General features: G+C 38.3%; 1 protein-coding gene across 1 annotated transcript in view; it reads right to left on the reverse strand.

Annotated features, from left to right (window-relative positions):
• PCLO (piccolo presynaptic cytomatrix protein) overlaps positions 1–21,928 on the reverse strand; it is a 371,035-nt gene that overhangs the window by 20,066 nt on the left and 329,041 nt on the right. Inside the window, exons 21-22 of the mRNA XM_058657508.1 lie at positions 15,632–15,782; positions 10,713–10,786 (exon numbers count right to left, since the gene is read on the reverse strand). Of these exons, the coding sequence (XP_058513491.1) occupies positions 10,713–10,786; positions 15,632–15,782 (225 nt within the window). The remainder of the gene's footprint in view (positions 1–10,712; positions 10,787–15,631; positions 15,783–21,928) is intronic.

A 21,928-nucleotide genomic window follows, 5' to 3' on the forward strand; every position in this document is an offset into this window, starting at 1 on the left:
GACTATTTGCCATTTTCTATACCTACCATGTCATGGTACACTGAATAACAGAATGTTGGACCTGTGACTGTTGCTTAAGGACTATGTTACTGTAATAATATGGTGGAGGGCCCGGCGCGAGGGTCTGATGGCTCAATCCTTGCCTTGGCATGCACCAGGATCCCATGTGGGAGCCAGCTGCACTACTTCCCATCCAGCAGTAGAGGATGACCCAAAGCCTTGGGACCCTGCACTTGTGCGAGAGACCTGGAAGAGGCTCCTTGCTCCTGGCTTTGGATCAGCTCAGCACCAGCCATTGCAGCCACTTGGAGAGTGAACCAGCAGACAGAAAATCTTTCTCTCTGTCACTACTTCTCTCTGTAAATCTACCTTTTGATAAAAATAAATCTTAAATATATATATATAAATATATATGCATACACACACATATATATGCGTATATATATGAAGACGGTGGGGGGAACAGCATTGGGGATAACCAGCTTAACTTACTGTGTCACAGTGCCAGAACCAGAAAAATTTTGCTGGTAACATAACTTCCAGAAATCTAATTCATTTCTTATTTTAGTGAACCGTCACCATCTCCAGATATAAATCTAGCTCCAAGATTTTTATATTTCAAAGCTAAACTATTTTTATACTTCAAGCACTTGGAGTATTTTCATATTTCAAAGATAGACTACTTTTCAATGAATGCCTTCCGCTTTACATTCCAATGGTGTGAACCAGAAACAGAATTCAGACACACTTGGGGTGAAATTCAGGCGATGTCATAGAGACAGCAAGGTCAATGAAAACCACCCCCTGCAAAGACAGGTCTTTCTGCCTAGCGGATCATGCATGAGCGAGAGAAGATTTTAGAGGTGCAGTTTGAAATATATAGACCCTTTTCAACCAAACTAGCACATGTAGGACTCTTTAGTAACATTTTTCCTTGGTTAAATGCCAACAGGCAAAAAGTGAATGAATGTCGGAGAGCCGGTGTTTAAACTTGGGGTGAAATAGAAAGTCCGGCAGAGGGATGCGTAGGACAAGCAGAGCTACTAGTCTTTGGAACTATGTCAGGACAGTGCCAAGCATCTATGTTCACTATGAATAATAATCTATGGCTTATGTTCATCTTGTTTTTGTAGGTTAAGAATCAAACAATACTTTGAAAATCTGACTTATTTGCCTAATATCAGGCATATAAAAATTGGCACCCAAAAGTAATGTTGGAAACAATCACCACTTTCTCCTTTGAACTCACAGTGGCAAATCCTAATGTGTCATTGAGTACTTTCCCTGTTCTCAAAATCCTTCAGGAGACAGCCTTCTGGGAGGTGTCCGTAAGGTGAAACTTACTGCATGTCATTGGCCTAGGAATTTTCCTAAACTAAGTCTAAGAAGATGTATTAACGGGCCCGGCGGCGTGGCCTAGCGGCTAAAGTCCTCGCCTTGAACACCCCGGGATTCCATATGGGCACCGGTTCTAATCCCGGCAGCTCCACTTCCCATCCAGCTCCCTGCTTGTGGCCTGGGAAAGCAGTTGAGGACGGCCCAGTGCATTGGGACCCTGTACCCGCGTGGAAGACCCGGAAGAGGTTCCTGGTTCCTGGCTTCGGATAGGCACAGCACCGGCCGTTGCGGCTCACTTGGGGAGTGAATCATCGGACAGAAGATCTTCCTCTCTGTCTCTCCTCCTCTCTGCATATCTGACTTTGTAATAAAACAAATAAATCTTAAAAAAAAATGTAAAGAATTTACCGATCCAACAAAAATAAGCAAACCATAGCCTTTAGTATGAAATCAACAAAAATGTTCTTCATTGTATGTGAAAACAACAAAAGCAATGTTACTGAGGAACTGAAAGCATTTTAATTACTGGAGTACCACAGCATTGCTCACGAACAACAATGCAGGCTGTCGATTTCCTCAAAATAATATTATCATTAATGTCATTTCAATCATTATTCATGTGGAATTTCTTTTGCCTCTCATCAGGAAGACTTTTAAAGTTCATTTAGAATGTTTTTAAAATATGAGAAAACAGTCCAATTCGGGAAAAAGTGAAAGTAAATTTAGAATGATTAAGTGTGGCATTGACAGAAATGAACACATAAGTCAATGAGATGCTTCATAAAACCTCTTACAGACATAGCTATATTGGAGAACTTAATATCTTCTCTTGGTTAAATAGATTAAAAATAAACAAAATTAGTTAGGAATTTTTTTCCTTAATGCTTTTAAATAAAGGAATGAAAAACCAGATTTAAGTGATCTTTTTAAGGCATTAAATTCACCCTTTTGTTCATATGTCATTACAAGGGACTGGATAGCCCCTTCTCTACTATGCATTCTTATTGGTAACCCAAATAACTTCAAGTTCCTTGCACAAAACCCATTGAGACAGGATGTTACAATGGTTACAAGTACACATTGAGTATCAGACACCACCAGGTTTGTGTCAGATGCAACAAACGAACAAATAAATAAATAAAACCTGAGATTTTTTTTTTCCTTTTCTTATTGATGAAGCTTACAGAGTTCTCACAGCTCCTGGTTGTGAGCACATAAATTAGGTCACACAAAGATGTCACTAAACATGACTATGAAACCTAGGGCCAAATGGAGTCTATGTCCTGAGCTCTGTCTAGATCCGTGTCTGCCTAGACTTCCCATATGTACCTCAACCCCATAAACTCCCAAAAGACTTGAATACATAAGGAGGACTACTCTTTTCTGACCGAAAAGATTCAATATTCGTAATGTTGATATTTCCTCAATTTCTCATTAACATGTAGTCACTTCCCATTAGTCACAGAATAATTGAATTTCTCTATCTGCCCTTACTTTGTATAAATGTCCGATTGCACTTCACTGTAGTTTTGTTGAATTTATTCCCAGTATATACCCTTCTTGTATCGGTGACTTTCCTCAACTCCTCAAATCCTCCCTCCAGTCTGGAATTTGTCTTTCTTCCTACTGCGTGTTCAAAGCTTTTGTATCAAATGATCTCTGTAGCCTACATAAATTAACATAACATCACAGACATGACCAACCTGCTCAAGCCTAATACCTACTAATGTTGGAAATATAAACGTGACATTCAGTGTATTGATAAAATCAGGGAAAAACTGGGGGAGTGACTACTCCATGGCCTAATTAGAACTATTGCTTTGCTATAATTGAACATCGTCCTTAGTAGATAGTTTTCCTGGTCGAGGTTCCCTCTGAAAGAACTCGGTTGAATGGAAGGAAAGGGAAATAAAATGAATATTTTATATGGAATATTTGAATATTTAAATCTACAACCCCCTAAAGAGAGTGACTATTAAAAAGAAAAAAAAAACTCGTGGAAAATTAAAGATATTTTTAAATTTCTCTTGAACAAGATAGTGGACTTTGGTTCTGCAGAGTTTTACTGATTTAAGAATAATTTTACTGAATTAAAGTGAGATTTTTACTGGTCTGATGCAGAAAATCATTTCTGTCCTACATTTGCATGGTTTTTACCTAGTAAAAGATAATCCATATAAATCCGTATAAAATATTGGGGACAGGGTGGTGGCTCAACAGGCTAATCCTCTACCTGCTAAGCAAGCATCCCATACAGGTGCAATCCAGCTCTTTATTTATAAGCCTGGGGAAGCAGAGGAGGACGACTCAAGTCCTTGGGACCCAGCACCCACTGTGGGAGACCCGGAAAAAGCTCCTTGTTCCTGACTTTGGATCGGCTCAGCACCTGCTCTTGTGGCCATCCGGGAATCGAAGCAGTGGAGGGAAGATTTTTGTCTGTCTTTCCATCTCTCTGGAAATCTACCTTTCTAACAAAAATACATGAGTCTTTAAAAAAAAAAAGCGGGCCCATATAAATTGCTGTTAGAATTACATATAAAAGATGTGTTTATGTATATATAGTATGTGTGATAATGCTATTTAAGGTGAGATTATTGTGAGTTTTTCATTGTTTTCACCTCATTTATATGCTTTAGAAAAAAAAAAATTCCAGTAAGATACTGAACCGTATCATGTTCTCTGTCTCCATTTCCCCCTTTAGGTTAAAATTAATTATGATGTTCTTTTACATTTTCAAAGACTTGAATACACTTGAGAGTAGAGCATAGTGTTTTTCTATATTGGTTAGATGTTTGGTTCGTCTGGGTCTTTGCAGATGGAAAGTGCATTTTTATGCGAACAGTTTCAGTTTAATTTAGTTTCAAAATTAAAACATGCAAAGATAATAATAGAGGACTTATTGTTTTTTAATGCAAAATAACCCAGAAAATTAAGCCTCATACATGAGTGTCATGTAGCTCTAATGTTTTCAAACAGTTTGTTTAGAAGAGTAATCGGATCAAGTTAGTTACTACTGGAATTCCTGTGGGCAAAGAATTACACTGCTATATGCAGAGACAGATAAATCTGGACAGCTTTCCAGAGGGATGCAATCACAGGGTTGTAACACACATTGTGAAAACACTCATCTGTGCAACTTGAGAGTCAAATGGGTTTAATTTAATTTTTATTTTAAAAAAAAGCTCTCATATATTAACTCTCTCAAGCTTATGATGTTTCTACTAATCCTGAATCGCATCACTCATTCGGAGAGAATCCAAGTGGTACTTCCTCGAACTCTCCTCTAATTTACCAATACTATTACTTACAAGGTAATAACCACGTGCTGACACAGCGCTTACTTGTATCTTACATTATGCATTTGTTTACATCGTGGAAAGTCAACCATTCATCAGTTGAGTGAGAGCTCAAAATAATACAACATTTTCTCCTGTAACTTAGGTCAGAAACACAGAACCTTGGTTAGGTCTCATAGACTGATCTATTACATTAATTTCCTGCTGAGGGCAAAACCAATGGCTAGGTCATAAGGAAGATGAAACATTATTCAAAAAACAGACTAAGCAGAAAATTGATTTTTTAAAATCAAACTCCAGAATAAGCAAATTTGCTTAATAAGTAGAAAAAGGATATGATGGGTGTGGCTGTCTACCATATTAAAAAAAACATCACACAACATTTCAACCCTGGAAAACACTGTAACAGCCAAAGAAGTTTTAAAATGCTGTGAGAACAAACAACTTTCAAGCTACTGATTAAAAATTATGATATATTTTGGACCAGATATATGGTACCTTAAAGCCACTCTTCATGTATCAGCTTCCATGGGAGGATATTCAAGTGTTCATAGGACAAATTGATTAGGTCAATAATGAAAAATATTGAAGACCAAGCGTAACATTACAAGAATGTACAACTTCAAGAAAAATATTCCCTTTCATTTGTGTTTGCTTTGCCATCGAATGGAAAGCTTATGTCCCTGACACCAAATGAGGTGACGACAATTCTCTGGGTCACACAAAAGCAATAAAATACTTATCACATATTTACTTCAAAAACAATGTGAGGCTGATTTTTGTGTTTCTGTGTGGATCCAACAAATCTTGCTCTGAATGACTTATCACTGTTGTCCTTGCCTGATACAAATAAAGTCCTAATTCAGCCATTTTCTCCTTATCCTTTCTATATAGTAATCCTAAATTAAAATGATCTCTAAAGCTTTAATACATATTATGGTTTTGATCTATATATCACTAGTATAATTATATATATAGTATAACATATATAATATATATAATTATTCAGGCACAATGTCATATAGCTATGTAATATTACAAAGTTGATTATTATCCAGTGCCAGTAATAAGTTTTCAAAAACAACCTGTCTGGGACCTGGTGCAGTAGCCTAGTGGCTAGAGTCTTCGCCTTGCATGGCTGGAATCTCATATGGGTGTCGGTTGTAATCCCAGCAGCACCACTTCCCATCCAGCTCCCTGCTTGTGGCCTGGGAAAGCAGTTGAGGACGGCCCAAAGCCTTGGGACCCTGCAATAGAGTGGGAGACCTGGAAGAGGCTCCTGGCTCATGGTTTTGCATCAGCTCAGCACCAACTGTGGCAGCCCCTTGGAGAGTGACTCGGCAGATGGAGAATCTTTCCTCTGTCTCTCCTTCTCTCTGTGAATCTAACTTTCCAATAAAAATAAATAAAGATTAGTCACTCCTCACCATGGTGTTGGGGATTTCCCTGCACACCCCCCCCCCAAAAAAAAATGTTCTGCACCTTAATTGTCGACAAATGTCTTGTTAGAGTTACAAGCCAGTCTAGATTATCCTAAAATCTGCCAAGAACAGCAAAATTGTACTTCAACACAACAAATGGCTAAATACTGAAATGAAATAGACATGAGACAGCTGAATGGTACCTTATAGCCATTTTAAGGTATATAGCAGCTGGTCCTGTATATAAACTAAAATTGAAATGTCAATGAGCTAATCATAGGTTGTGGTTAAGAACTTGCTTTTTTTTTTTTAACATACTGGTTGCTCAAAACCATGTCAATTCCATAATGTTGCAAATTGCTGTTGATGTTATATTGGGACTCTTAATTGACTGTGATGATATTATACCAGCTCTGACTTCGGACCAGAAATGGTCTCCCCAAGAAACTGTTCAACCCATCTGGACAATAAGTAGCTGGACTCCATGCTTGGTATATGTTTGCAAGGAAAGAATCTTGATTGAATTTGAACTGTAATACTGCATCAAGGTGGAGGAATCCACCAGGGGGGAGGGGACGTGGGGAGGGGTGGGAGGATTCCCAGAGCCTATGAAACTGTCACATAATGCGAAATAATTAATAAAAAAAAGGTTAAATACCACATGTTTGCCTTAATTTAAGATGATATGATGTTATGTATAACATGTTATGTTATGAATGTTATATGTTGTGTATAAACTAAAATTGAAGTGTAGGTGAGGTGGTCACAGAAGGTGGCTGGGAACTCGCATTTACTTTTAACATATTGGTTACTCATTACTATGTCAATTAATTCCATAATGATGTAAACTTTTGCTGATGGTATGTTGGAGCTTTCAATTGACTGGGATGATACTCTGCTGGCTCTGTCTTCAGACCAGAGAGGGTATACCTAAGAAGCCATTGAACTTGACTGGACAATAAGATGCTGGACTCTATGTCTGGTATACGCTTGCAATGGGGGAATCTCAACTGAACTTGAGCTGTGGTTATGCAACAGGTGGAGGAATCCACCATGGTGGGAGGGTTTGGGGAGGGGTGGGGAGAACCCAAGTACCTATATAACTGTGTCACATAATACAATGTAATTAATGAAGTAAAAATAATAAATAATTAAATTTTAAAAAGGAAAAAAAAATAACTTTACAGTTAAAGCATTCACTGGAACAGAAAAAAAAAAAAAAAAAAACAAAACAAGAACCTGTGTGGATATTGCCACCAAAAGGGCACGTGTCTATAAATGAATTACATTGGCTATTCCATTTTGCTCCTTTTCTCAACCCCTGTTTCCTCTGCTCCACAACTAATCTAAGATTACTTGTTGATTATAGTCAGCCCACTGCTGTATAAACATGTCGATTCATACGTTTAAGTAAATATAAACTGGATTTTGATTGGCTCCTTTTTGGAAAACAAACATGTTTAGGGAGGACAGATATATGAAAGAAGTAAGCTGTACCAAGATGAACAATTTCTACTCGTTGATAGCTGTTAACTTTCATACTAAAATATTTTGACTAATAAATGTTTAAAAGATGAAATTAAGTAGCTAAAATTTACAGATAATGTTGCTCCATAGACCTGAATTCTAGAATCATGTGAAAATACGGGATTCTTGATTTTTATGTTCAAGGTCATTCATTTGTTCAAAGGACATTGAGTGGGGAGAGTTAGATATACAGAAAGGAGGAGAGACAAGCGAGGAAAATTGTCCATGTGTTGATTCACTCCCCAGGTGGCCGCAATGGCCAAACTAAGCTGATCCGAAGCCAGGAGCCAGGAACTTCTGCATGGTCTCCCACTCTATTGCAGGGTCTCAAGGCTTTGGGCCGTCCCCGACTGCTTTCCCAGGCCACAAGAAGGGAGCTGGGTGGGAAGCAGGGCTGCTGGGATTAGAACCGGCGCCCATATGAGATTCCAGCCATGCAAGATGAGGACTTTAGCTGCTAGGCCACCGCACCTGGCACTCAAAGGACATTTTTAAGCAATCTGAGGACAAGAGTTTCTGTTAAGTGCTGTGGCATCAGGTTGAATAAATCACACCTCTGGTCTGAGAGTAGGTCTTGTGCAAAAGGCAAGCACAGTAGTATGTACCAGAAATCGAACAGCAAAGATGAAGAAAGCGAGTTCTGATATGTAGGTGTAAATTTTGTGAGTTGCAGAACAACCTAGAAGCATGAGTAGGTAGGATTGGGTGGAGTGACTTACACTGAGGACTTCTGTAGTTTGAAACACACGCGAGTTTTCCAAGTGAGATTTTGTGCTGATTTTGTGTTTAGCCACTGTTAGAATGAGCCTTTTTTTTCTTTCCCTGACTCTCTCCCCAGGCTCTCCCATAGGCTGTGTTCTTTGTACTTTCCCTGGCTCGTCCCTCAGGCTCTCCTATTGTGTCTGCCCACCTTTAAGTGTTTACCAGAGTTCCCTGTGAGTTGGTTCCCACACTCTCCAGCTAATGGAAAGAAGGAGGAAATCAGGCTGGTTTTGGTCCCTTTCTCCTCTGTCTCAGGAGAAAGTTCTGTGTTTCTTCTTCGCCCCCTCTCCCAGCCATCAGCTCTTACTAGGGCTACAGGGAAGGAAACTACCTTCTGCCAATTCATTCTCCTGCACTGAGAGTCATCCCCACTCTCATGAGTATATAAGCAATTGCTATCCATAAACTTCTCATATTTCTAATTTTTTTAGGATTTATTCCTTTTTACTCTAAAGGCAGATTTACAAACAGAGGAGAGATAGGAAGAAATATCCTCCATCTACTTCATTACTTTTCTAGTGGCCTCAATGGCCAGAGCCAAGCTAAGCCAGAAGCCAGTAGTTTGCTCCGGGTCTCCCACACGGGTGCAGGGTCCCAAGGCTTTAGGTCATCCTTGCCTGCTTTCCCAGGCCACAAATAGGGAGCTGGATGGAAAGTGGAAGTCGAACTGGTATCCACATGGGAGCCCAGGCGTACAACGCAAGAATTTAGCCACTAGCCTCTCATGCCGGGTGCAACCTTCTTACATTTCAAAAACAGAGTGGCTTCTATTTCTTCCACATGAAAAGCTGATGGACTTTAATAATCTGAATCTGAATTCTTGGGAAATAGGAGCCGTGGATCCGGAACTAATCAACCAATCACTGATGAATTTTTGTTGAGAATTTCAGTGAAAAAAATTCTGATTTAAAGAAAAAAATTACAATAAGTAGCCCCAGGAAACGTGGTAAGAGATGGAAAAAGCAGAACTTTTGAATGAGTACAAAGAAAGCTGGTAAATCCTGTGTAGATCTACAAAATATGCGGTATTCACTTCTGTCCATGTGAAGTCGAGACTTCCAGAACCGATACGCCTTCTCCGAAGTTGCCAAAAAAACAGGAATCAGTTCATATCACACCAGATTTGGAATTCAAGTCACCCATGACCTGAACCCCAAATGTCCTTTCTCAGAATCATTCTTTTAAATGGCATGACATTACCTGTCATTTTCCTGGGTTCCATTTTAGTTTTCTTTCATGGCAGCCAGGATAAGTCACGGTGTACTGCCTAGGTTATTGTAAGAATGAAATGAAATACATGCAAGGGGCTTGCAGTGGTGTAAAGTACTTGGAAGTGTGAAAATGGATTGGTGTAGACACGAAGGGTCACACAATTATCGATGCCTTATAATGTTACAGAAAATAAGCTTGTCATTCGTTGTCCTACTTTATAGTCTTACTTGAGCCTGCTGAAACTAAGATTTCCGTCCACATGTTTAAGACAATTTGTTACTTGTTTTGTAAAAATCAAGTTGAATCTTAGATTGAGTTTTCCTTTAGCAGGTAGCTCATACAGGTGGAGCGAGACAACAGTGGCAGGACATGCTCCAGTGACCACCCTCTCCACGGAGACATTAATTGGAACTGCAAAGTCACCCAGCAGGCCACCTTCACAGGAGCTCCAGAAGAGGACTCGGTGCCTGTTGGACACGGAATGGCAGGAGGTTTCACGGAACACAGCGGAAGCAAAGAGTGGCCTGTGTTGCCATGACAGCAGCTCCAAGTGGTGTGGAAAGAACAGGGAAGCCTGTACTCAGGGGGAGGAGTAGGAACCTTGTCCCAGTGCTGGGTGGACAGTCCGAGAAAGTTCCCTGCCTCGTACCCCAAGCCTGTACCTGCAGACTCCACATTCAGACTGTCACTCACAGAGAGCACAGCAAAACTCCTCTTGCACAACGGGAGGGCAGAGGAGCAACTCAGAACTGCATCTGATAAGATCCAAATACCTCTACCCCCAGACCAGTGCTCATGGAAGCAGCTGCTGGATTTTCCAGGATAGAAACCCGGACTTCAGAAGAATAGATTCATTCTGGTCCTGTGGATATGCGTACTGAACAGCAAATATGTGCAGTTTTTCTCTCAACAAAAGTAGTCCTGTAATGAAGTGAACCATAACGTGCTGCTTGGTACCACTAGTGTCTTCTCAGCTCTGTAGAAGAGTAAGAATTTTCCTGAGATGCACAGAACCCTTTTCATTTAGTGAATACTGATTTTACTACCTAGGGCGTTGGTCCTTTGTATTTAGACAATCACATGTAGGCCAAGAGAAAAGCAAAAACAAACACTCGGAGATTCAAAATAAAATCCAGTACTGTCAAGTCCAGCTTACCTTCAGTGTCTGCTAAGCCTATTCCTACTCCCGGCTGTTTCACAGGCTCTTGTCCATTCTGGACCATCTTCCCTCTGTTTCCAAAGGACACACGTGATATTATAAGATAGAATCATGAATACAAATGAGGATGCTAAGTTTTCAAAGCTAAAACCTTATATATTCAGATCTGTGACAAACTGATTGAATGCTATGCAGAGATAATTCCTCTATGCGGTATTAATTTGAAAATGGAAATTGACTTATTATTTCTATTTAGTCCAAATATTATACCTCAAAATTAAGTATATCTGGGCTGTGGGTTCATTTCCCAAAAGATCAGAACACCATAATGTTTTTAAATTTTAGTTTTAAATAATTGTTTCTTTTTTTTTTTTAAAAACTTTGAAGTGAGATGGGTTCTTTGCTAAGATGGAAGATACTGAATTAAATAACATGAAATGATGTGATAAACATCTCTTTGCATCATTTAGTGTTTTTTTTCCCCCCAGATCATTCCTTTATTATGGGCTATGTTGTGAAAATGGGCCTCTGACATCAAGCTGCTTTGGAAGTGGGTTTCTGCTTCAATAGCTGTGGTATCTTGTTACATGCCACACACGGCCAAGCAACTGCTCACCCTTTGCCTGTGTTTGTAATGGAGGAACAGAGAGAGATATCTTTTCGATTCTGTGGTTATCTAATGGAAAACATATATAAAGGATTTACCACGGTGTCTGAGAAATTATAAGTCTTAAGTGAACAAAGCACTAATAGGTAATTTCGCACATGTCAATGTGAGAATTCAGCCACAACTTGCTTCTCACTTTTGACTTCGGTCTCAAATTTCTTGCAAGGCTATGATGAAGAATTCTTCAACCTGAACACTGAGAGCTTAGAGCGTTGTCAATGGTAACGGTCAGAAGGCTGTGAGCCACTTCCTGTTTCTGCAGCCAAAGCAAAGCTACATTGCATCCAAAAGCTTTCATAATTTTCTTTATATGTACTTGGATAATACATTTTAGAAGAATGAGATAAAACCTCTTACATATTAAGCAGGTTATAAATTTAAATCCAAGAACATCTTGATATTGTACTTTCTAAACAAAAACATAGTAGAATTTACTAAAAATTAGTTATGGGTTCACGAAAACTACCTGGTTCACTGCACTGCTGAAAATTTAACCATCCTTCTTTCCTAAGAACCAATTATGTCTTACTTGGAAACTCCACTGAAGATCCTGTTACTAGTCTACTGGAGAGGAGTTGCTGACATATTCCCTGCACATCAAACAGGAACACATCTGACCCCTGGGATTAATTTTGCTTGAAAGCGATTATATTGTTCTAATATGACAATTCTAGGCCAAAGGTTTCTGTACAAATATTTCTGAAGTGATTATGTAAGGAACCAAGTGCAAATTATATAACTCCTGACACGCCTGATATACGTATGCATATTCTTGTAGAAGCAGTATACAAATCTTTATACCATTGCTTGTTTTAGATCCAAGACAAGTAGTGAAAAAAGTTAAGCTCTTGTCACTCTGTTAAAATGAGATTGAAGGGGAAGCTTACTGGTTAGGGGTAATCTCATCTTAGCAGTACACTCTGCCCTAGTAGCATAGTGTGTCAGCAAATGTCTCGCTTCCAAGGAATACTGTTGAAAGTAAGGGGTCTACCTAATCAGAGTACTGGAAAACAATGACTCTCAGTAGACTCCACAATACTTTAACAAATAGCCCTTACTATCAATGGATAAAGAAAACACAGCTTAAATACGCAATGAACTACTCTTCAGGAACAAAAGAGTTGAAATCTTCTCATTTGTGACAAGATGGATGAGCCTGCAGGACATATGTTAACCACAATAAGTCAGGCACATAAAGAAAGTTTCACATGATCTAACTTAGGAGGAATCAGTTGCTCGAATAAAAGTCGGAGAAAAATAGCAATAGTTATCAGAGAGCAGGGAACTTAAGGAGAAAGGGTGTAACAGGTTGTTCATTGCATATAGTATTATAGTTGCAATGGAAGAAAAAAGTTCTGGTGTTTATAATTCAAGGTGCTTACAATTCATGAAAGTGCATCATACGCACATATTTATATATATCTATATACATATCAGAATAGGTAGAACAGAGAATTTTCAATGCACTCATTATAAAAGGAAACAATGAGAAATTTCAAGCCACCAGACGTACTAACTCCCCTGAGATGCTACTGTCCCATATATGCAGGAATCATGAGAAGCATACACATATCAAACATCCATCAACAAATGTGAAGCTATGGTGATTTGTAATAATTTTAAGGAAATATTTTTGATTGTTTTTAAGATCTGTTCTTGAGTCCTACATGTCACACACTTCAACATCTAACTACAGCCTTTGCTTCTAATGAAAATGGATTTAACCTAGCTTTGAAACTGAGTTCCACTTAGACATTTAACTGCAGTGTGTAACAAGCACACTTTGAAGATTTTACAAGAATGTTTGTGGCATTGTGAAGTCAGATGAAGTACAAATAAAGGTGACTGTGGGTCACAGGGGGACTTTTCAAAGTCCCAGTATTCTTCTTATGGATTTTATAATTCAAATGTTTCATTGATCACCAAAAACTAGCTCAAGCAACAACGATGTTAGGTATATGAGCCAGGTAAAAGTACCATCAAATACCACGACTTATAAATATTTATTAATTAGAAAGATGGAGAGACAAAGTAAAAGGAGATCTCTCATCTGCTGGCTCACTCCCCCAAATGAGTGCAACGGCCAGGGTTGAGCCAGGCCGAGCCAGGAGTCAGCAGGGTCATCTGGGTCTCTCACATCTTCTGCTTTCCCAGGCTTCGATATAGCATCTTCTGATTTCCCAGGCTTCCATACAGCGTCAGCCGGATTGGAAATGGAGTAAGCAGCACCTAAACCGGTGTGCATATGGGATGTTGGCATTAACCCCTTACATCATCTATAGCCCCTCTGTATTTGTTAAAAATGTTTATACACACACACACACACACACACACACAGGACACTTGTGAGATGCCTCCACTAATGAAAGAAGCAGGGAAACATGGAAGAAAAGAGACATAGAGGTTTTTTTTTTTAAGATTTATTATTTTTATTGAAAAGGTAGATTTACAGGTATACAGAGAGGAGGAGAGACAGAGACAAAGATCTTCCATTTGCTGGTTCATTCACCAAGTGGCCACAACAAACAGAACTAAGCTGATCTGAAGCCAGGAGCAGGAACTTCTGCATGGTCTCCCACATGGGTGCAGGGTCCCAAGGTTTTGGGCCGTCCTTGACTGCTTTCCCAGGCCACAAGCAGGGAGATGGATGGGAAGCAGGGTTGCTGGGATTAGAACTGGTGACCATATGGGATTCTGGCGCATGCAAGGTGTGGACTTAAGCTGCTAGGCTACCTTGCTGGGCCTGAGGCATGTAATTTTTATGTTACTACTTCAGACATTAAGAAATGGAGGAAATAAGAGTGGAATTTGTAACTTTATCACCTAAGTTAAATTATGTATTTTGAAAGTTACAGATACAATATCAGAATTCTAACTCTATGTGGTGCAAGTTTTTAAAAAATTGCCAAAACCCTTGCTACTAATAGAAAGTCCTTTCCTCAGGAAGTCTTCTCTCCGTATTAGAAGAAATAAAAAAATTGCCTTTAACCGACACCCAAGTAGGGTCCTGGGAAGGGCCAGAGAGCTTTGTTATACCTTCTCGGTTCTGTTCTGAGTTGTTCAAAAGCAACATCAGGCAGTTCAATGAAACGGAAGTCTCATTTGATCTTCTCATCTTGCAGAATAGTCATTAGAAAAAAAAAAGCTTTGAACGTTTGAAAATGTCGCATTCCGTTGACAAGCCTCATCAACAAGGCGATCTGATGGATTGACCCTAACCTGCATTCCAGGCCTACGGATGGCCCAGTGGCATTTTCAAAACCCAGACTAGTAAATGGAGTAGAGAAGGAAAGTTCCAGAAATTTGGATTTCCTTATTGGATTTTGATCCAGATATACTCTACATGTTAATCTTGAAACCTGCAGAATTTCACCAACGATGTGATTAAATCTATTCTGACTTACTCTAAACACAACCTGCTTTAGTTTCACATCTGATGAATGAATTTCCTGAGGCCCAACCTTTTGAATGAGCTTTGCCTCCTGGCTCTTTTTGAATCATTTCTAATTTAAAGTAACCAAATCCGTGTATCTCCAGATAACGTAATGTTTAATATAACAATAATTTTGTGTGTGTGTTTGATCATGAAGTGATGGAAACAAGAGTGTACTGCCGCTTAACTTTATTCTGCATGGTCAAGTCAATATTTTGGCAATTTTTATATTAAACGCACATGACATAAAGTAGCCCTCGAAGTGACCAGCAATCACTCTTAGCATGAACAGGATCTTCCCGTAACAATCCGTTGTCACGTAGACACAAGTGTTCAAGTGTTCAAGTGTTCACGCAGTTCAAGTGTTTCAGTATTAATGACTTCCAATTGAATGATGTTCTGCTTGCTTTGTGCTACTGTTAACACTGTAGGAAAGAAAACCCTGTGGCTGGCACATTTGCTCAACAGGCCAATCTCCAACCTCCAACAGCCAACATCCCTTACAGGCTCTGGTTCATGCCCTGGCTTCTCCACTTTCCACATCCGGTTTCCTGCTTATGGCCTAAGAAGGCAGCAGAGGATAGTGTAAAGCCAGTTGGGTGAACTAGAAGTTACTGGCTGCTGGCTTTGGATCAGCTCAGCTCTGAATATTATACTGCTTGCGGAGTGAACCAGCAGATGGAAGATATTTCTGTTTCTCCTTCTCTCTGTAAATCTGCCTTTCCAATAAGTAAATCTTACCAAAAAAGGGGAGGGGAGAGGAAAGAAGAGAGGGAGGGAGGAAGCGAGCAAAGGAGCCAGGGAGGACGCACTTACATCCTAGGAATAGGAAATAGGTTAGTCTCCCCTGCGGTGCCGCTGCTGCCTTCGCTGTCCATGCTGTACCCACTGCCAAAGCTGCTGCCCGAGGAGCCAGTGGACACGGTGGACACGGAGCCCTCTGCCGGCCGGTGATTGGTGGGCTTGGCTGCATGGTGTGGGAAAAATCAACATCACAGTCAGAAACACAGCTCACATCAACTCAAAGCTGCTTTTCTATATAGGTGTTTTTCACCTACGTGGACAGAGAATCGGTTACAGCAACAAATCTACATTTCTCGGCCTGATTTTCATTTTTTTTTAATGAGCAGTGCATAGTGACAACAGGGAATTTCTATACCGATTTTCATTAGATAAGAAAGGAAACCAATCACTTCTAGGGGGAAAAAATCGTTTCACTTCTAAAACGAGTTCAATGGTATTTAACGTTGCTATTGTTTTCTTGTGGTTACTTGGTCTATTTTTGTAATTGGGACATAGGACACAAATGAGAATGCTAACTGTTTCATGGAGGAAAGTTTCAAAAAAGACTTTGGCACATAGAAATAGCAAAATAAGAGATACTACCTAATTATTTTCTGTACTAACGCTCAACAATGTGTTTTTCTCCTTAGAAGTGAAGCTAAATGATAGGTCATTTTTCTAGAAAGGATTGAAAACCCTGTGCTTCTTTGTAAACAACTCACTCTAGCAGTTTGTTCAAAGTTAAAGATAAGTGTTTCCTTTGGGCATTTCCTGGTTTGCAATCAGGATTTGTTTTCAAACCCTTGTGTTTTATTTTTTGCTTATAAGGATTCAAACATAATCACATCATAAATGTGTCACTGTTCTATAAATGATTTGGCCAATGTATGGTATCAGTGCCATTCACAGAGTTCCAGATTTCTTGGAGATTTGGGAGAAAGTTTTGATACAGAATGAGGAGGAAGAAGCAAGCACGTGTTTTCTTCTTCTGTGGGGGAAAAAGAAACCTTTTTTTTTTTGCCAACGTGTAGACTGGCCTAATGAATCCCAGCCCCCAGTGTAGCAACCGGATAAGGCAGGAGTCCAGTGGCTCAATTGCATCCCCTTAGTTATTTAATTTGCCACATTGCCACTTCTTCAGGATTTTGTTGTCGAGGGGACTCTTCTGTCTTTGAGCTTACTGGTCCTCGACAGTGAATTTACCTGTAATTCCCCTCTAAATCTAGAGGCGTATTAGCAGGAATTTCTTAGCCAGTCAGAGTCATACTGCAGCGTGAACTGTTGGTAAATGTCTTGCTGTTCTATTCCCAAGACATCTCAGCGAGTCTTGATCTGGCAGAATTTGAATGAATACAATCAAGTGAAATGAAGCAGATAACCGCATGCGAAACCATTTGAGGACAAGAAACCCACCATCAGGGTAGCTAGGATCAAAGTTTTCAAAGACTTAGTTTTCCTGTCACTTCTAGATTTTTATCAAAAGCAGGTTGTCTAAAAACAACAGGATTTCCCTTACCTATTCCAATGTTTGGAATTTCCTTCAGAATTGGGAGTTTGGGGAGTTTTTTTATTTTAATGATTAGTCATTTATAGATCAGATATTCATGGTAAAAGGTCTTAAGGCAGTTAAATTAATAGTCACCAATGAAATGAATTACCAGTAAGCCATAGAGCTAAATTTGCAGAAACAAAATAATTATAATACTTTAAAAATATTTTTCTCAATTTATGTAGAAGAAATCCAGACAGTACAACGAATGTCAAAGGATAATTTTAAAAGATAAAATGAATTGGATGTAAAGTCTGAATACATAAAAATTAACCTATATAATCAACAATGAAATGAGATTAGTTAATTGAGTGTAAATAGAAGAAAGCTGTCATATTTTTGAATTAATGTTAGATAATCGAGTAGCCAGGCTTTTAATATGTTTACTATGTGATTGAATTAAAAATTTTAACTTCATCAACTGAAAAACTCAATACAATGTTCAAAGACAAACAGAGAAAGACACTAGTTTTTAGTCCATTTATCTTTGCCAGATTAAAACAATCTTCTTTCAAAAACAATGTCACAGGATATCAGAAAACTAAACGACACCATTAGAAAGGCATAATTTATATTTCAAAATACTCAGTGTTTCCTTAAGTCAGCTTTGATTTCAATTTATACAATTTCTAGTCCTACCACTCCTCTGGAAAGTTTGAGATATCAGTTAATAATGGTAAAAATATAAACAGAAGCAAAGAATAAAGCTACCAAGACATGTAAGGGAAAAGAGCTATCTTAAGCATCCTGTTGGCTAGAAATCTCACGTGGAATGCACGTATAAAGAACACTTAAAAGAAATACTAAAAGAAAGAAACTGAAGTTGGGGAAAAATATGTATGAGTGTAAGGGAACAAAGTTTATTTAATATCTCTGTGAAGCAAAAACATGTAAGATGGAGCAGGCAGAAATTTTAGGCAATTAGAATTCAGATGAGTAACTCAAATGAATCTAGATGTTTGGCATTACGGTAACAGAACATCTGGTACTTGCTTGATTTTTTTTTTTTTAATTCAACATTGGCATGTAAGAGTAGTGCAGAGATTAATAGCTTGACATTTGCTTGTTTATTGAAAACGCATTGAATGAAAACGCAGAATGGACTTTTCCTTCACCAGGCTACGTCAACAGAAGAAACGTGATAAAACATGGAAAACATAGAGAGGTTTGGTAAACTTATGCGAAGAATCCAAACATTTTAATAGTTCTTTTCCAGATACTTGAAACAACCTAAGTACATATTAATTTCTCTTGAAATAAACCCTAAATAATGAAAGGTCCGTTTTTATTATAATTGATCTGAAGTTGCACTAACTCCAATTTTTAATGAATAAAGTGCTTTTAGAAATGTTAAAGTCTGCAACCTCCGTAATTTTGATATTTCTAATTTCAACACCTCTAATTTCTCAGTTACATTTCAGAGTCCTTTATACACCTGCTCCTATCAAAATTTTCTCCTACAATTCTCCTTCAGAGAATTCCTACCGCTCACTTTGGCTTCCGTGGTTTCGGTTTTGTTCTTCCCAACTTTCTAGTGTCTTCTTTCTCTTTACTTTTTGAATCTCTATTAACCTTGTCTTTAGCTGTCCCATTCAAATATCACCTCCTCATTTATTTCATTCTGCTAATAGGAAGGACCTCTGGCCTCTCACAGCATCTGGTCTATCTTCTATGACAATTCTCACTTGCTGGTTTTGATTATAGCTGTTATGTGCATGTCATTATTAAAAGACTATGTTTGCTCCTGGATAAAGTCCTGAATATTGTTTAGGCAAAATTTCATAAGTGAAAATGAGGAACTGTCAAAATTTTATTAAAAAGTATGATATGAAGAAAGGATGCATGGATTTCAAAAAATTTGCAACAAATTCCATTTCCAGAAACTTTTTAAACTATCTCCATAAATAAATTATGATAGTAATATTGTTAATGACTCTTTACCATTAACCCAGAAGATTTGAATAATTCAGTAAGTAGTATTTCAGTTTTTTATCCAGTTGTCTGTTTTATTCAGAAAGTACACTTGATAGGAAAGGATTTTATTTTTTTTTTCATACTCTTTGTAAATGAAACATTAGTGAATCTTTTTTTTTAAGCTATTAATATCAAAGATGAAAACATTCATCTGTCATTTTGTGTCACAAAATGTGGCTGGGCTTTTCTTTTTATGAGTGCTCCAAATTCTGGTCTGAGTGAAGAAAATATTTAGTGATAATGGATTATGAAGTTTTGTAGCAGGTGATGAATGCTGTGTCTACTGGAGCGATAAGAAAAAAATATGTATAGTCACATTTTAAAGTTCACTATTACAGATATTAAAATTTATGCTGATCTCCTATGTTGGTATATAGATGCTTTAACAGCTCTGCATTATGTTGAAGTGTAATAACTCTTTGTCATTGTAGGTTATTAACAGAAATGGTATTTTGAAAGATCAGAACAAACCATCATTTTTTCAGAATTTGCGATTTCAGTGAACAATTTCAAGAAATTCTGCTGTTTTTATTCTTTGATCGCTTTTAATCAGTTTCAGAAATCATAAAGTTTGCCGTATCTGTGTATCACATTTTTACGTGTTTATTTTAAAGAGGAATTAATGGTTTTCAACCAATAACACGTTTTGAAAGCTGTATTTTTATGAGATACTTTTTATTTGTCTACTTTTGGAAATCATGATCATATTATGACTATACCTATGTGTCGCTCAATGCTCAGGATTGTGCATTCAGGGTCCATAAAGAGGATCTTTATGTAAAAGACTGAATATTACACTGTTGCATCATTTTTGCAACTCAATCACTAAGGGGATTTTCCAGGTAAATAACATTTTATCTGTAGGCAATTCAGTCTGTTTTAAATTACTGTTTGACCTCGTCATTTTCCTTTGCCGTTTGATGGTTCAACAGCATTGTGTTTTATTACACCAGTGTGGCTAGCTTTAATTAAATCCCGTCGAGCCTCTACATCTGCCTGCAATGACTTCGCTCTGTTGGTTTTTTTCCCCTTCTGTTTTGAAGATGCAGATCTGTTACTATAGCTACCACACGGTGGCAGCACGATGCTCCGAGTTCATGGATAATTATGGGCAAACCTGGTTATGAATTATAATTAACCTACTTCGAATGTGATCATTTCCTCTAGAAAATGTTATCCCTGTAAAAATTAAGCGACTGTTCCAGGTCACATGCGAAGTAATTAATAAGATAACTAAACCCCTCACAATACTGGTATTTGTTTCTATTACATGCAGATTAAATACGTAACATCTGCTTCCTTCAGAATTCAGTGCCTAGAATATGATAGCCTTGTTATCTCTGATAGTCCTTCACTGGTTTTCTCTTTGGTTCCACACTGAATTATTTCCAAAAATTTCTTCTATAATTCATTATCTAGGTAACTTGTAATTTCCTAACTTACCCGGTTGTATTAACTTTACAGACCTAATACCTAGACGTTTAAGATCCGCTTTGAAATAAAGCCAACAAAATTTTGTTTATTCTGATCATTTAGTGATTTAGCGATAGAACTGAGATAACTACCGTGAAAATAATGCATTCTTAGGGAATGTAAATTTTTTCCCATAGCTACCTCTGAATGTATTTATTCTGCGAACTTTTTATTCTGTCTTCTCTCTTCCTGCCTTATTTCCTTCTGTGTCTCGTTTTAATGTTTCTGCTAGTTTGGTTGATATTCTTCATGTAGCTATTTTTTTAAGCAACTTTATAATCTTTGCTCATCTATTGATTTGCTTTGACTCGAGCTGAAAGATAATTTGGTTTAAAGTTGCATTAGCAGATAAGTTTTCACTTGTATTATGTCCAGTCACAATTTTATGTATTTCCTACTAAATTCAGGGATTTATTTAAGGAAGGATATAAAGATATCTTAAAAGTTTGATCCCCCCGGAATCTGTTTTAGCGTATTTATTATCCAATTTGAAGAAATTGGAAAGAAATGAGAAAGATGCTTCTCCATGGCTATCAGCAGGAGTATGATCACAATCCACAAATCACAAGTTTGCAAAAATTTAAAAATAAACAACTCTGATATTTAAATGAGTCATATGTAAATATTGGGGGTGAGGTAATTGAAGGGAATATGTGAATGGAGTATCTTTTCTAAATGGAACATTTCAAATTCATATAGCTTCTCTCGGGAGATGGAGATGGGATGCCTCTCCAGTTGTGCCCAGCTCCCATGATGCTCACGCTTTTCCCTCCCCATACACATAGCCCCTATGACTGAAGTTTTCAAGATAATTTAACACCTGTTTCATCCATGTATTATCTCAAGCTACCGGGAATTTGATGGTGCCTCCAACGCTCATTCGCTTGTGCCTTTCCAGATAATACGATCAATGACGACTTCAGGGAACAGCAGTAATGCTATGAGATGGCAGTGGAACTACTCCGAGTAAAGTGTGATGATATGGCAGACAGGACATTTTCTTTCTTTAAAAAGGAGTGGGGAGAGTGCAGGAGGAATGCCCATGTTGTGTTGTATCATGCAAAGCGACCTGTGAGGTCGGCTTTTCATGTGGGCACAGGTTTGTATCCTGGCTGCTCCTCCTCTGTACCAACTCCCTAATAACAGAGAGAGGCACCAGACAGGTTTCCAGGACTTGGATGCCTTTCATCTGCTCAGAAGACCTGGAGGAAGCTCCTGGCTCGAAGCCTTGGCCTGGCCTGACAGTCATCTGGGGATTGAATCAGCAACTCAACCATTTTCTCTCTTTCTCTGCCTTTCCCTGTTTCCATCTGTGAAACTCTTTAGCTAAATAA

This window comes from Ochotona princeps, chromosome 32, assembly GCF_030435755.1.
Source record: "Ochotona princeps isolate mOchPri1 chromosome 32, mOchPri1.hap1, whole genome shotgun sequence".
NCBI lineage: Eukaryota > Metazoa > Chordata > Mammalia > Lagomorpha > Ochotonidae > Ochotona > Ochotona princeps.